Below are 15,693 nucleotides of genomic sequence, written 5' to 3'. Positions count from 1 at the left end.
AGCAGAGGCTGGAGTCATGTTTATTGGGAGACAAGTGCGTGTTGTGACCATTAATGTGTGTCCGTTGGGGACAGGGGTGCAGGGACTGGTTCCCAACACCCCCCTAGGGACTCATTCCTGGATGTAGAGGTTGCTGGGGGCAGTAGGATCGTCTGCTGGGCGTGTCTCCACCACCACAGGCCTGGGGAAGGAGGAGAGAAGTCAGTTCATTCATTCATTTGTCCACCCATTCATTCACAAAGGAGTCACTAGAGGCTGTACCGGCACAGCGCTGGGCTGTCACAGCGATGAGCAGACATGGTCTCTCCCCCTGAGGACGGGAGACCAATCTAGAACAGGAGACCAGCAGAAGTCAGTGAATTACAGCAGTGCAAAACAGCACTGAAACTATCCCAAAGGGTCGGCTAAGGTGGCCCAAAGAATAGATGGTGGAGGGGACGCCTGGGTGGCTCAGTCGGTTAAGCATCTTCCTTCGGCTCAGGTCATGATCTCCGGGTCCTGGGATCGAGCCCCGCATCGGGCTCCCTGTTCAGCGGGGAGTCAGCTTCTCTCTCTCTCTCTTTCTCCCTCTGCCCCTCCCCACTGTTCCTTCTCTCTCTCTCTCTCTCTCAAATAAATAAATAGGATCTTAAAAAAAAAAAAAAAAAAGAATAGATGAAGCCCCAAAAAGGCTCAGGAGGGAACTTGGTGAAAGGTCAGGGAAGGGCGTTCTGGGCAGAGAACAGCCTGGGCAAAGGCCTTGAGGTGGGAGAGAGCTTGGGACTTGGCTGCAGAAGTCAAAGTCTTGTGGGCTGTGGCCAGGACTGGCTATTTATCTTGAGGCCACAGGAGTGACGCAATGGGACTTAGATTTGAAAAGGCCTCTCTGACATGTCAAAAGGTCACGAGAGATGCTTGAAGGGGCTCTCACTGGTTAAATATGGGAGTTCTTGTGCCTCAAAGTAAATAATTGTAGTAATAACCCCCAAGAATAAAATGGAAATCCATGAGGCTATGCTGAAAAACACACACACACACACACACACACACGGAGGAGAAGGGACAGATCCTCCCCACAGCGGCATGCCAACTAAGGGCAGAAACAATTTAGTAACTATCCTCATGATATATTCAGGCAGAAGTCATCAATAGATGCTAAAACCAGTAGGTGAAAGTCTAATGAGAAACAGTATATGTACACACTCTCAACAAATCACCCCCAAAAGATACTTAATAATACAAAAAGTAACTTTATAGCAGAGAAACCAGGCTGACTCCACCCTACCCAAATGCTCAAAGATAACATCACCCGAAATGGGACAAAGTGACATGTGCCTCCTGATAGGAGGCATGGAGAAAGACATGCCATCACTTCTGTGGTATTCCTGTTCAAAATGCTTAACCTGGAAACCTTGAACCCAACTGAAGGACATTCTGGAAAACAACCTTCCTGTACTCTTCGAAAGTATCAAGGTCCTGAAAAAACAAAAAAAGCCTGAAGAATTGTCCCAGGCTAAAGACCAAAGAAACCTGACTCCTACATGCACTCCCCATCATCCTGGGCCAGAAAAAAGTATTATTTTTTGGTTATAAAGAGTATCATTGGGGGGCGCCTGGGTGGTTCAGGTCATGATCCCTGAGTCTCGGGATGGAGCCCCACGTCGGGCTCCCCGCTCAGCGGGGAGTCTGCTTCTCCCTCTGGTCCTCACCCTGCTCATGCTCTCTCGTTTGCTCGCTCTCAAATAAAATCTTTAAAAAAAAAAGTATCATGGGCCAACTGGTGAAACTTGAATGGGTGTGTGGCTTAGAAAGTAGTGTTGTCTTGGTGCTATTTCCTTGATTTTGGCAGCTGCATTGTGGTCTGCAGGTGTAGGTCTTTGCTTTGATTTAGGAAACAACTCACACCCAAATAGAAAAAATTATGTACATATACACAACGTGGTAAAAACAAAACACACAAAAACCCCCAAAAAACCACCAAAAAAGTTAACAACCGGGGAACCTGGATGAATGAAGGGATACAAGAATTTAAGATTAATTTTTAAATTTATTTTTGCAACTTCTCTGTGAGCCTAAAGTTATGCCAAAATAAACAGTGAAAATAAAAATTAAAAAACAAAAATGTCCCCTTGGCTCCCGTATGGGGAATGGACTACAAGGGGCAGAGATAGAAGCAGGGAGACCAGGAGAGAATGTCCAGGCCAAAGATATAGGTGGCTGGAGGCATCTCAAGACACCTCTCCACATCAGAAGCCCCCCCCCCCCAGGTTCTGTGTCCCCTTCGCCATGTCCATACCTGGGGGAGCCAAGCAGACGGAAGGTGAGGGTGGGGTCTCTCAGCTCCTGCAACAGCTGGGGAAAAGGTGTGTGTGTGTCAGTATCTAGAAGACTCTTCCCCCATCCCTTAGAATGGGGGGGGGGTGTCTCTGAACTTCTAGTCTTAGGTCTGGAAATAATCATTCTTGCTAACACCATTCACCAGCTGTGTGACCCAACCAAGTTACTTTACCTCTCTGTGCCTCAGATTACTATACTAACCTGTGAAATCATAGGACCTTCCTGATGGGTGATCGAGGAGATTAAATAAAATACAAACATATAGGGGCAACATCTGACACAGTGTTCTATGAGCTAAGGACCATTTATCGCTCCATTTTCCAGCTGAGGAAAGTACGGCATGGGAAAGTGAAGTCATTTGCTTCAATCAGCTGGATTCCAACCCAGGCAATCTGTTCATGCTCTTAACCACCCACATATTTCTCTAGTGACCCCCATTTTATAGCTGCAGACTGAGGCTCAGAGGGAAGCAGAATCTCTTACATAAGATCGCACTGTGGCCTGGAATGAGCTCCGGACCCGAGAGACCCTGGGGTATAGAAGAGGACCTGTCTGCCCTGAGACGGGGGAAGCTTCTCGTCAGGGCTCCACACCCTGCCTCAGTCCCCCCCGGGGCCATCTGAGGAACTAGGGGCGGGGCTGCGGGCGTTCAGATGGAGACGCTTACCTGGTCTGAGCCTGGAGCCCACACCTGCACTCCATGCTTCCAAAAGGCCTGCAGCCGACCCCCGACCATAGCTGGGAGGAAAGCAGTGCCCGTCACCCTTGGGTATCACCGAGCCTCCGCTCCGAGCCGGGGGCCCTCCCATCCCTGCACCTACCCACGGCTTCCACCGCCTCAGTCATGGGGATCTCCGGAGTTCGAAGCCCCCGGACTGGGGCTCCCTCCGGGGTCACCAGCTTCAGGGACCCTAGAAGAGGGTAGAGAGAGGGTTTTAAGAGAGAGGCTCGGAAGGAAGGACCGCTGAGGGACTGGACAATAAATTCATTGAGAAGCAAAGCAGGAGGCAGGCAAGGCCTGTAGGGGTTCAGCATTTCCGAGAAGCACAGGGTCTGCGAGGCGGAGATGCAGGAACAGTGGAGGAGAGAGGCAGGAGGGTCCTTACCGTCCATCAACACCATCACCTTGTCTTCCTCTACTTGGGTCACCTGTACCGGTCCCCTGTGCTCTATTTGACAGGAGGAGGTTCAAAAACCAATTCGGCGGGGTTCTGCCCTCCTCCGCCGGGCACCCTCTCCATTCCCAAGCCAGCAGGCTAAGCCCCGCCCATCACCGCGGCCGGCCGGGTCCTCAGTCTCACGGGTCGAATCTATATCCATCTCTCTTCCCGTCGCCCCAGGCTCAACCCCTTTCCCAATCACACCTCAGGGCTAAAGCCCCGCCCCGCCGCCCCGCCCCTCCCAGCAGCCCCGCCCCCAGCGAGCCCGCCCCCCCCCCCTCACCTGTGCTCATCTCGCCCAGCCAGCAGGAGAGCGCGCCGAAGCGCACGGTGTGGAAGAGCACCGGCTTCGCCGGCTGCCCCGGGCTCACGCCGATGCAGACGGCGGGCAGCTCGGAGCCTGGCCCGGTGAGTAGCGCGAACACTGGAAGGGGCGTCGGTAGCGGGAACAGCACCTGCTGCAGGCCGCACAGGGAGGGGCGGGCTCAGAGGAGGCGTGGGGCGGGGCCTGGGAGGGGAGGGGCCTGAGAGGGGCGGGGCCTGGGAGGAGAGCCCGCAGGGGTCTTCGCAAGTATCTCCTGGGCTCTCGGTTCGGAGGGATGCCGTCTAGAAACTTCAGGGGGTGAGAGCCCAGAGGAGTGAGGTGATGCCTCCTTAGAAATGGACAGATGATGTGGCCTTAGAGTTGGCGCGGCTTCTGTTCGGGTCGTGCCGCCTTCATGACAGAAAGGCAGGGCCCCCGGAGGGGCGTAACCTCACAGGCAGCCAAGTCTCCTTAGACTCAAAGGATCTGAGTGGGGTCTCTTGGAGACCCGGGGGGATGGGACATAGGGCCTGAAAAATAAGTAGGCTGGGTGAGAGGCGGAGCTTAAGGACCAGGAAGCCCTCCGGAGGGGGAGCCTCGGGCGCCTACCGCAGGTGGGCGGGGCCTCGGGTGGAAGCGGGGCTTCACCAAACTCTCGGCAGAAGCAGAACGAGTGGAAGGCCCTAGCCATTGAACCTCACAGAGTCCCCAGCCTCTGCAGGCCCCCTACCCGGACCAGCAGGAACTTGTTCATGGGCTGGTACCACTGAAGCAGGACCACGGACGTCTCCAATGCCCCGCACAGGAACGGGCCCCCCGAGCTCGCACCCTCCGCTGTGGAGGTGGGTAGGGATGGGTTAGGGCCAATCCTCTCTCCCCTTCCCCGTCCCCGCCCCCCCCCCCCCCACCCCCCCGCCGAAAGGGCACACATATTTCCCCGGACTCTGGACAGCCTGCCTTAACTCTGCAACCCCCTCGGGTAGATGCAGCCCAAGCCCCGCGTCTGGCCCAGCCCCACACCCCCCTTCAGGTCCGCTCAGTTGGGATTCTCTCTCACCCACGCAGCAAGCTCGGCACCCTTTGGTGTCCTGGATCTTGGTGGAGACCATGTTCTTCCTGCAGAAGAAAGCAGGCGTAAATGCGGAGGGACGGCAGGAAGGGGGGATCCCAGGGGTCTGTGGCGCCACTGGGAGCTGGTACCTTGCCAGTAGCCGGTGGGGGCTAATGTGAGCGATGGGGCTTCCCGCTCTGGTCTCCTTCCGTTCCAGCAGGCCCAGGATGCTATGAGAATACAGGTGGGGGGTCTTTCCTGCAGTGTGTGTGTGTAGGGGGGAAGCAGGCAGTTATAGGACACCAGGCACTCCCACCTTTCCCTGTCCCTTCACTTGGCCCCATCCCTTTGAAACTCCCAAGGCTCCAAGTCTCAAGCACTTTTACTTATGCCTTTTTCAGTCGACATATTTTAAGTGTCCACTGTGGGCCAGGCACTGTGCTGGGCTCTGGTGAACAAGGAGTAAGATAAATATGTTCCCTATCCTCCTGCACTTGCAGCCACATGAGAACCTATGGACACTGCACCATTGAGAGGAAGTTACGCACATTATTAAGTTGATCTAGAAATTCTCTGATTATTAACCGATCTAGAAATTCTCCTAAAGCGTGTCGTCACAGATGTGATTATGAACTAACTCATGCGGCCTATTTGGCTTGGCGTTTCCCCATAGATTAGAAATTCTTTTATACAAAATGTTTATAAAACAATAACACAAAATTGTAACCTATAACTCCTCACTCACTCTATTTTAGTAAAGCATGGAATAAGTTCTAATTGGCATCTAAACATCAAGGAAATGTAAAGACTTCCTGTAGACCTCACCTCAAAACTTACTGGAGGTGAGACCTATTGTGAACCCCATTTTACAGAGAGACAAACTGAGGCTCAGGGAGCAAGTCCCCCAGGGAAAAGGTGGCTGGGATTTTAACTGCAGGCTCTGTGAAGAGGGAGCGTACGTTTGTTTGGCTTTGTTTTTTTCCAGCTGTGCCCATCTACCTCCCAACCCCCTGACTCCCAACCCCTTAACTTCTGAACCCCCTCCTCCCACCCAACCCACAGCCAGACCTGAGAGAGACATGAGGACATTGTTGATGGAGTACACCCAGGTAGTCCGGCTGGGAAAGAGCTGCGGAGAACGGGGCAGATGGCTCCCATAAGACCCCAGCAAGCCCCAACTCCGTCCCCCTGCCCTTGGCCCCCAGGCCCTGTGCCTCACCATCTCCAGCGTGGCCTCCTGATCGTTCCGATTCAAGATGAAAATGCCTTCCTCTGCCCCCAGGAGCAGGTGCTGGTCTGTGGGGCCAGACACAAGCACGCTGGGACCCACCTCATCCTGTTGGGCCTCCCGGACCGCCAACATGTCTGACCCCAAACACTGGTAGTCTGTCCCCCAGCCCTGACTCTTCATTCTCTCTTACTCCCATACTGACTCTCCCAGCCTCTGTTTCCCCAAATGTGAACTCAAACCCTAACCCCGTCCCCTGAGCTGATCTCATTCTCACCTACCCTCATGCTCGGGCCCGCAAATCCTGCAAAGCCGGACCCCACCCCCTCACTGTTGACCCCAACATTAGTCCGTGCTTCCCCACATAGCCTTCTACGTGCTGTCCTTCTGTCTTCCCAGTTCTGGTCCCCAAATGCTAATCTTGTTTCAACACGGGTCCTCAAACTCGGGCCCTCTGAAGTGTGGCTTTTTCTGTACAGTGTGTCCCCCTCAAATTCTAATGCTGTTTTTTTTTAAACAAGTTTTAGTAATTTTTTTAAGATTTTATTTTTGAGTAATCTCTACACCCAACATGGAGCTCGAATTTACAACCCTGAGATCAAGGGTCACACGCTCCTCCGAGGGAGCCAGCCAGGCGCCCCTAATGCTGTTTCTTTAACATTTACCCCCCCGCCACTGACCTCGTCTCTACATCTTTCATCCCCAAACTCTTCCCCTTCTGCATTCCCATCCCCCAAACTCCCGAACCCCAAAATTCTGATCCCAGCCTACCAATAACCTCTCACTGAGGTTCATGGGGTCCAACTGTCCCCCATCTATCCCAAACTTGGACTTTTCTATTATATCTGACATTCCTGGCCCCCAAACTTTCATTTTCCTAGTTCTTCCCCTCAAATCTATCTTCACTCTACCCATCTTTGATCCCCAAACCCCAACTGTCACCCTGGGCTCTGGTCCCGCCTCAGCTCTGCCCCTCCCCTGTTCCCACCTCTGTGCCTCCATTAGGGCCCCTCCCCACCCACCCCCCCCACCCCTGCTCTCCGAGACACGCCGAGGGCTCACCCTTGGTGGAGGGGTGTGTCCAGGCAGCTGTGCTGTGGATCCGGAGGGGGCAGCCGTTGAACAACTTCACGAGAAGGGCACATCCCTAGGCAGGCCACGGGGGGCAGAGCAGCGGGTCCAGCAGAAGGAAGGAGGGGACAGGAAGGTGCAGCGGTTAAGACCCAAGAGTGCCAGCACTCTGCCTCCTCAAAGGTTTATCACCTCTCTGCCTCTGTTTCCCCATCTGCGAAGTGGGGGATAACGCCTATCTCTGGGATTTCTACCAGCATCTGTGAAGGCTGACACCACACAAAGACGTGAGCTCAGCGTCTGGCCCAGAGGCACGGGTCACCAAACGTCACCTCTCATCGCCACCACTCCGCCCACCCCACCCCCAGGCTTCCCAACCCCGTCTGGGGGGCACGGCCGGGCTCACCTTTCTTTTCATCTTGTCCTTCTTGGGGGGTAACAATGGGGGCTGATCAGGCTCCCGGGGGGTTGGGTTCCAGAGTGAGGGCTCTGAGACGGGGTGGGGGGGGGAATCAGCCCCCAAAGGCCCCCCTGCCCAACCCACGCCCCCGCCCACCTCCTGCCCCAGCCTGCCCCATTACCTGAATGGGCAGTTAGGTGCGGGCTGCGGGTGGCCAGGGGAGGCCCGAGGTGGGGGGTTCGGGGGGGAGGCCCACTAGCACACCGGACCAGCACCCCCGGGCTCAGCTGTCCCTCATCCCCAGTGCCCCCAGGCCCCTCATCTGATGGAGAGCGGAACTTGGGCTATGGAGACAGAGGAGGAGTGTGGGAAAGTACCTTAGATGGTCTCAGAGAGAGGGCACCCTGCAATCCCAGCCCTGCCTCTACCAGAACTGACGTTGGTCATGGTTCTGACCCTCCTCACAGTGTCCTACCACCACCCCGGCATCAACCCTGACCTCCCACCCCCCACCCATCATCAACTGAAGGGTTAATGCCGGAGCGCTTTGTGCTGGGGGTTCCCAGGACCAGTGCCCATCTGGCTAAATACTCTGAATCCCACCCCTAGGTTCAAGGATGCTGCTTCCAGATCCCAAAGTGCTCATCATCCCATCTCCCAGACTTCAGGGGACCCGGTGTCCCACCCTCCAACCTTAGAGTGCCCGGTATCCCAGCATCTAAGGACCCTGGCCTCTTGGGCCCCGGCCCCCAGCCCCAGCGGGCCCAGGGCCTTACTTACCTTGGGAGGGAGTGGGGGAGGTGTGTCCTCTGCAGGGGTGGGGCTGGAACACACAGACGGGGTGAGTGGGCGGGGGTGTCGCTAACAAGGACTCGGGGCAGGTGGGGTGGTTTGGGACTGGAGGTCTGAGATCAAGAGGGCCAGGGATGACTGGGTCTGGGCTGGAGCCGAGGATTAAAGCCCTCCGAGCCATGATGATCCTGGCAACAGCGATGCCGGATATCGAGTGTGGAGGATGCATCCAGCCTGAACCTTCAGTCACCTAGGGCCGCAGATCACGCGAGCTCCGGGGGCGCGGGTTCTCGCTTGGGGCTGGGCACGGCAGCCAGATGTGCCGAAGGGACGGGTCGGGGCGTGAGGCAGACGCAGGCCTGGGGGCTGGGCTGACTGTTGGGGCTGACGTGGGGTCTTGGGCCAAGGGTCTGGTGTGGGGCAAGTTCCCAGGGGGGAAGATGCAGATGAAGGCTGGGCTCTGAGGGTTTGGGCTGCAGTGGAAGACTCGGGGTCTGAGCAACATCTGGGAGCTGGGGGCGGGGACGAGGTGGGGGGTCTGGGTGGCGCTGGGGGTTGGCTTTGTGGTGGGGGAAGGAAAGTGGGGGGTGCCGGGGGAGGCGGTATTAAGGGTCTAGTCAGGGTCCGGGATGAGTGGCGGAAGGCAAGTAGGGGCTGAGGTTGGGGTCGGGCTGGAAGGGAGACGGCGGTCATAGGAAGGCAGGGTGGGTGAGGGCCGGTGGGGCTGGGGGCCACGGCTCTCTTACATGTCCACGTCATCATAGTCATCGTCAGACTCCGACAGCTGCCTCCTGAGGAGTGACAGGCGTGACCCTCAGGCGGTGCCCCCACATGTCCCAGCCCCCTCCCCTCCACACTGAGGGTCCCTGACCTAGGACTGCTGCTCCTGAAGTCTCCAGGGGGCTGTAAGTGGGCCTGTGGGATGGTAAAGGGTCAGCGGTGCCAAGGGGGAGGGGAGGGCGTCCGAGGCAAGAGCAGGGGGAGGCCTCTCACCGTGTGGGGTATGGGTCTGGACTCCATCGCTCTGAGCTTCCGGAACTCCATGTGCCGCCCTGGAAGCGGGGGGAAACAGTAGCACAGTGAGCTGAGAAAATGGGTCTGGGCAAAGAGGAGAATTTGAAGGGGGAGGGTTCAGGGTCAAGATCTTGGGTCCAGAGCTGTCCTGTAGGGGGAAGGGTCTTGGTTTCCAGGGTCTCACTTGGGGGGCCGGGGCCAAGGTTTGGGACCAGGGAGGTGGGGGCTCAAAGTTATAGAGCGTTTGTTTTCAGGGTTCATTTGGGTATTGGGATGTGACAGAGATTTCGGAGGTCTCTTTGGGGGTCTTGGTGTTATGGGAAGTCTCATGGGGTCTGTTCGCAGGTCAGAGAAGTGGGGGGGGTGTGTCTCTGTAGTCATTTTGTAGGTCGGGCGGTGATGAGGTTTTCTGGAATCTCTCGCAGGGCCAGATAGCGACGAGGGTCTCTGAGGGTCGATCATGAGATCAGATGGTGCTGAGGGTCTCTGGCAGAATCATGGGGGTGGGGGGGTGGAGTGGGTCTCAGATCTATTATAGGGTCAGGGATCCCCAAGCTTAAGGATTCTCTACTCACGACAGCAGTCGGCATCTGGGATCCCTAGGGAGCTGGATCGGTGGGTGGACCGGATCCGCCGGGGGACAGCAGGGGGCACCTGGGCAGAGGGGCAGCTCAGGGCCACAGCCCTCTGGCACCCCTCCCACCCTGTGGGCCCAGCTGGGAGCCTCGGGCTCTCCCCTACCCCTCTATGCCCCCAGCCCTGTGCCAAGCCCCGCCTCCCCCCTCCCCTTTTTCCTCTGAAGAGAGGCCGCAGGAAAGGGCTCCTGGCAGGGTGCACAGCCTGAGCAAAGTCTGGGAGCTTCCATCACTCTGTGGGCCAGGGCACCCTCACCTCGGGCTCCTCATCTTCAATCTCGACCACTGGGGCCCCCTTCCCTGGATTCCTCAGTTTGTCAAGAAGATCCAGGATCAGGCCTCTATTTAGCCTGGGCTGGGACACCAGCTGATGCTAGAGAGGGGAGGAGGGGGTCAGCGGACAGACCCCTGGAGAGGTCCCTGGTGTGGGGGAGAGGCTGGGACACGGGCCTGAGAACCCGTCTAAGGGAATCTAGTGGGGAAGGTGCCAACCTAAGGAGAAGGCACGGAACCCTGGGGAGCTGAGACTGGGGGATTTTAAGGGGTTGGAAGGGATTAGAAGAATCTAGAATTCCCAGCAGGGCCAAATGGAGAATTCCAGAGGTGTCTCAGAGGGGACCGGGCTTCCCCTGGAATTCCAGAGCAAACCCAGGAATGGGACTGGAGACCCTGGGAAATTTGTGAGTTTTAAACAACTCAGGGTATCTTGGCAAAAAGTCTGGGGTACAATTTGGAGGATCTTGGGGAGGTCCTGGGGAATTCTGGGGGTGAGAGTTTGGGAAGGGCTCTTCCGGGAAGCGAGGGGACATTTACACTGAGCATCTTGGTGGCACCAGGTCGTTTCTTGGGGTTCTTAGTGAGGGTGACTTTGACAAAGTTGTGGAAGGCAGCCGACCTTGGGAGGAAGAAGCCAAGTTCTGGGGTGAGGAGACCAGAAACTCTCCTAGCAGACCCTCAATCCTGGCTCCCCCCTCCCTCACCCTGTCCTACCATTTGCCTTTCTCTTTTAGCCTGGGGGGCTGGTAGCCACTCTTCGTCATGAGGAAGAGAACTCTAGAAGAGTAAGGGGAGAACGTGGTGTTCAGACTCCCAATGGGGGGGGGTCAGACCTCATGGCTCGAGGGGTCCCCAACAGCACTGAGGTCAGCAGAGAGCAAAACAAGGGACAGAACCAGAATGGGGTTTCAGTTTTACAAGGTGCTGGGCTGTCACTTCCCGGGGACTCTGTCTGTCACGTGACAGAGCTACAGCAGCTGTGAGGCGGGCCTCCAGATAGGGAGTCCCTGCGCTGGGGGGTTCCCTGCTGTGGAGGCTGAAGAAAAGGCTTTCTGGGTTGAGAGGATCCCTGGGGAGGTCTCAGAGTGAGCTCTGAGGAAGGGATGTCTCTTGTGGGTGGAGGGGGGGCGGTGCTCAGGGTCAAGGCTGGGGGATACTGGTCAGGCCTGCCTACCTGAGAGGGTGCACGTCAAACAGCGGCGGTTGCAGCTCGGCTAGTTCGATGGCTGTGATGCCCAGGGACCAGATGTCACACAGCTCATTGTATCCCCCCTTCAGGGCCACGGCCGCCACTTCTGGAGCCATCCTGGGGGGGGCGGGGCAGAGACCCTCAGAGAGCCGGGGGTGACACCAGGAGGGGAAGGGGGCCACTCCTTGGCGTGGGGGCGGGGGGCAGGAGAGAGAGAGAGAGAGAGAGAGGAGAATGGGGCACCGAGAGAGCCAGATGCAGAGCAACGTCAAGGTGAAGAGAGAGACCGGAATAAAGACAGACACGGGGAGGTCGAGACAGAGACAGAGACAGACCGATCAGAAGAAACATCAACAGAAAGAGACCTAGGCAAAAGGAAAACTCAAGAGAGAGCCAAACAGTAAGCAGAATGTTCAACAGGGAAAGTCAGAGGCAGGGAAAGGAGCCAGGAAGGAGATTCCAAGTGATCCGGGTGGGGATGGCCACCGCCCCCCCACTGCACCCCCACCAAGGCATCCCTCACCAGTAGGGCGTCCCGATGAAAGACAGGCGTCGAGCCAGTGTGGCCCCGATCTGGGCCGAGATACCAAAGTCAGCTGGAGGCAGAGAGAGAGAGAGAGAGACATGGTGACCCGGGGTGCACTATTCCCTTGGCCCCCAGCCAGTCCCCTCCCCACCACCACCCCCCACACTCACCCAGCTTGACCTCCCCAGCGTCATTGATGAGGATGTTGGCTCCCTGGGGAGAGAGGGGGAAATTAGAGGCTGTCATAGAGACCCCCCCCCCAGCCCAGTGCTGCCTCCACCCCGTGGCCCTTCCCCACCCCACAGCTCCACACCACCCTGAGTCCTCCACACACCACTTCCATCTCCTGCCCCCCCCCAAGGCCACTTTTCTGCCCCTAGACCACCTTGATGTCCCGGTGTATCTTCTTCTGTGAGTGCAGATAGGCAAGTCCCTGGGAGAAGGGTGGACACAGGGGCTGTGAGTGCCCAGGGGCTGGAGCAGGGCCCTGCCCCGACCCAGGCCCACCCGGTCTCTCCTTACCTGGAGCACTTCCCTGCAGACATAGCTAATCTGGAGCTCGGACAGGGGGCCTGTCACTGCAAAGGTCACATCAGTGGCGTTGGGTGGGAACCAGAAAACCTGGCCCCGGGGAGACCCTGGCCCCCACCCACATGGGGAGCGGGTAACAGATGGGACAAGTGGGAGAGATGGAGGGACAGTCAGCGACCAATGCAGGGAACCAGAGGCCAGAGGGAGACAGATTCATTCAATAGATATTTACTGTGTCCACTGGGTGCCAGGCATTGTGATGGGCACTGGGGAGACAGCTGTGGACAAAAGAGACAGAGATCCCTGCCCTTGTGGAGGGAACATTCCAGTCGGGGCAACAGACGGTAAACAAGATAACTCCAGCATAGCGCCTGAGATGCTAATAAATAAATAGCAAGAATATAGGAAATATGTGTGGGAAGGGGTATGACATTTTACAGGGTGGTCGGTGAGGTCCATCCTACTCTGAGAAGGTGTCAGGGTGAAGATGTGATCAGTCCAGCTGGGAGGGGAACAGAAGAGCTGGTGCAGAGGCCCAGCAGTGGAGAGGGCCTGGTGGGCTCAGAAAAGAGCAAAGTGGGTGGAGCGGAGTGGGGGTGGGAGAGAAAAGGGGTAGGAGGTGAAGTCTGGCCGCTTGGGTGCAGGTGGGGGTCACCCTGGGGAGCTCGGGCTTCTCTTCAGAGGGAAATGGAAGCCATGGGAGTGTTCTGAGCAGGGGGTGATGGGAGTTTGCAAAATGAGGAAAGGCAGAGGGACACGGGCACCAACGCACACACACAGATAATTAGAGAGAAACAGAAAGACAGAGAAACGGGAACAGATTCAAACTGAGACCCAAAAGCACGAAGAAAGAAAAAATGAGAGAGAGAGACACACACACACAGAGGTGGAGAGAGAATGACAGGGAGACAACCAGACAGAGAGAAGGGGTCAGAGACCAGGTCTGGTAGACCAGCTGGGTGAGCCACTTCCTCTCTGAGGGCCTCAGTTTCCCCCCTGGTGACTTAATCTGGAATTTCTTCTTTGTCTGACATTTGAGATCTTGGGGTTCAACGGAGACAGAGAGGAGGCCGAAGACAGAGGTGACCATGAGAAATTGAGAGGTGATCAGAGGCCCACCCCATCCCCATCCTCAAATTTTCCAAAAGAGCGAGAAGCAGGCTGAGAGAGAGAGAGAGAGAGAGAGAGAGAGAGAGAGACAGGAATTCATTCACTCAGTCAATGAAAACGTGGACCCGGCTATGGGCCAAAAGAGCAGAAACACTCAAACACCTGAACGGACACGTTGGTGAGAAAATGCAGACAAAGGAAGACGGGAGGGGATGAATGCATGCAGAGAGATCGGGGCCGGACCGTCAAGGGCTGGAGGCACGGGCCCAGGGCCCACTCGGTCACCACAGTATTCCCAGCACCAACCAGGCCAGGCCTGGGCCCAGAGCGGGGCTCCCTGCAGGAAATGTGGACCAGAAAGACGGTCCCAAAAGACACAACCCCAGAGAGATAGGAGGGTGCTCCATGGATCCCCCTTGCCCTTCCTCTCACCTTGGTAGATGTCCTGGAGAGAACCAGCCCCACAGAATTCCATGCATATCCAGAACTTCTGAAGCCTACAATTCAAGGGTGGTAATAACAGCAGGAATAAATCATCACTTGTGGGACACCTCCAGGTCACTGTCTTGTCTTGTTCCAGCTCAATAAGAACCTTAAGGTGATAGCTGTCATCCACCTCCCCTTGCCCACCGGAGTGAGATCATCCCACTTCCATTTTACAGGTGGGGAAGCTGAGGCTCAGAGAGCAAACCTATGTTCAGGGTCAACTGGACTCGAACCCAGGTCTTTGGACTCTTAACCCAGGAGGACTCCTAACTCTGCTAATCTACGCTAACCCAGAAGACAGGGCAGATAGCTCACAAGTTGGTCAGGTTCAGGGGGGACAAAGGGGCTCAGGGTGCCAGGTCTGGGGGGACAGATGTCATTACTGGGGCATCAGGGATTTTAATTTAGGGGTGCGGGGATTTAGGGAATGAAAGGAGCAGAGAATGGAACTGGGGGGCCTGAAGGGCAGGATGACAAACGATTAGTTTTAGGGGACTTGCTTTCAGGTTTGCTTACTACGAAAGGATTGCTTTTGGGGATCCCCGCTCAGAAATGGGAGTCCTGAACTGCAGATTACATCAGAGAACACTCTGGTCAGAAAAGAGGGACTTCAGACTGGGGATCGAGCTGGGGGGGCCCAGTTTAAAAGGGGGGTCCAGGATTGGAGGTCAGGAATGGGGGTTCTGGGCTAGGGGCTGGGCATGGTCCCAGGGCAGGTCTGAGGCTCATCACCAGAGGTAACTCCCATGGTAGGCCACGATATTGGCATGCCGGCACGTTTTCAAGATGAGGATTTCCTTCTGAAGTGTGGAAACATCATCGTCTGTGAGGAGGAACAGGAAAGAAGAGACCGCTGAGGGGAGGGACTATGGGGGAGACGATCCCGGTGTCCCAAGAGGAGGGGTAGGGGTGTGGGGAAGGCGCGCCTGTGTCCTCACCAGGCTCCATCTTCACCATCTTCACTGCCACCAGGTCCCCCGTCACCTTGTCGCGAGCCTTGTAAAGGGGAAGTTGGCAGTCAGGCAGGCTCCATTCGCCCGAGTTCCTCCTCAGCATCCCTGAGCCAAAGCCAAGGACTGGGATCCTCTCTCATCCCCTTCCCTTCTTGGGCCTCATCCCAAAGGCTCGCTGGTCTGAGGGTGATGGAGAAGGAGGGGTGTCCTCACCTTGAAGACTTCTCCATAGGTGCCGCCACCCAGCCGCTGCAGCAGGTCATAGTGATCCCGGGGGTCCCTATTAAAGATGTCGGGGTCCACGAGGTCCATCCCTGGGGGCTGGAGCTGGGCCTGTGCCCAGGGGCCAGCAGGGCCTCAGGGCTCGAGTGTGGCACCTCCCTCCCTCCCCACACGTCCTGCGCCCTGCACCCGCCTTGCCTTGCCTCCACCGGCTGTGGCCTCCCCCGTCCCCACTCTCGCTTCCTGCCCCAGCACAGGGCTGTGCAGCGGGCTCCGCCCCCTGTCCCCTGGGCCCTGAGAGCCTGTGAGGGGCAGCTTGCCTTGGGACCCAGGGGACCCCCCGCAGCCCCACCTCCAGGGCCTAGGGCTGAATGTAAACCAGATGCAAACTCTCTTGTGATGGGGGGGGGTGGTGCCCTGGCACCCCCT

The 15,693-nt window shown here is 56.9% G+C and overlaps 1 protein-coding gene across 1 annotated transcript; it reads right to left on the bottom strand.

The window, feature by feature from the left end:
- Nucleotides 1–4: 4 nt before the first annotated feature.
- Nucleotides 5–15,504, bottom strand: MAP4K1 (mitogen-activated protein kinase kinase kinase kinase 1). The gene is made up of 31 exons (XM_025854365.2): nucleotides 15,256–15,504; nucleotides 15,028–15,085; nucleotides 14,822–14,912; nucleotides 14,036–14,100; nucleotides 12,485–12,540; nucleotides 12,348–12,395; nucleotides 12,133–12,175; nucleotides 11,960–12,032; nucleotides 11,422–11,553; nucleotides 10,962–11,024; nucleotides 10,785–10,866; nucleotides 10,228–10,344; nucleotides 9,912–9,990; nucleotides 9,316–9,374; nucleotides 9,194–9,237; nucleotides 9,069–9,113; nucleotides 8,311–8,353; nucleotides 7,712–7,874; nucleotides 7,537–7,619; nucleotides 7,122–7,206; nucleotides 6,051–6,127; nucleotides 5,900–5,960; nucleotides 4,981–5,089; nucleotides 4,838–4,896; nucleotides 4,511–4,614; nucleotides 3,760–3,934; nucleotides 3,423–3,485; nucleotides 3,138–3,227; nucleotides 2,984–3,054; nucleotides 2,276–2,331; nucleotides 5–181 (listed from the first exon to the last, which is right to left on the bottom strand). The coding sequence occupies exons 1-31, from the start codon at nucleotides 15,352–15,354 to the stop codon at nucleotides 112–114; spliced, it is 2,463 nt and encodes an 820-aa protein (XP_025710150.1). The 5' UTR covers nucleotides 15,355–15,504; the 3' UTR covers nucleotides 5–111.
- Between the last annotated feature and the right edge of the window lie 189 nt (nucleotides 15,505–15,693).

The sequence above is a fragment of the Callorhinus ursinus genome, unplaced genomic scaffold (genome assembly GCF_003265705.2).
Source record: "Callorhinus ursinus isolate GAN/ISIS: 27379988/994484 unplaced genomic scaffold, GSC_fseal_2.0 scaffold61, whole genome shotgun sequence".
Lineage (NCBI taxonomy): Eukaryota > Metazoa > Chordata > Mammalia > Carnivora > Otariidae > Callorhinus > Callorhinus ursinus.
The sequence above is the reverse complement of the archived record's forward strand: the minus strand, read 5'-3'. Positions and strand labels throughout refer to the sequence as shown.

Bases quoted from the DNA above. Each gene is read 5' to 3' on its own strand.
- MAP4K1 (XM_025854365.2), bottom strand. From the start codon at position 15,354: ATGGACCTCGTGGACCCCGACATCTTTAATAGGGACCCCCGGGATCAC. The intron at 15,086-15,255 runs GTGAGGACACCC...CCCCTTTACAAG, and splicing joins CCTATGGAGAAGTCTTCAAG to GCTCGCGACAAGGTGACGGG. The intron at 11,554-11,959 runs GTGAGGGATGCC...CGCCCCCCCCAG, and splicing joins TTCATCGGGACGCCCTACTG to GATGGCTCCAGAAGTGGCGG.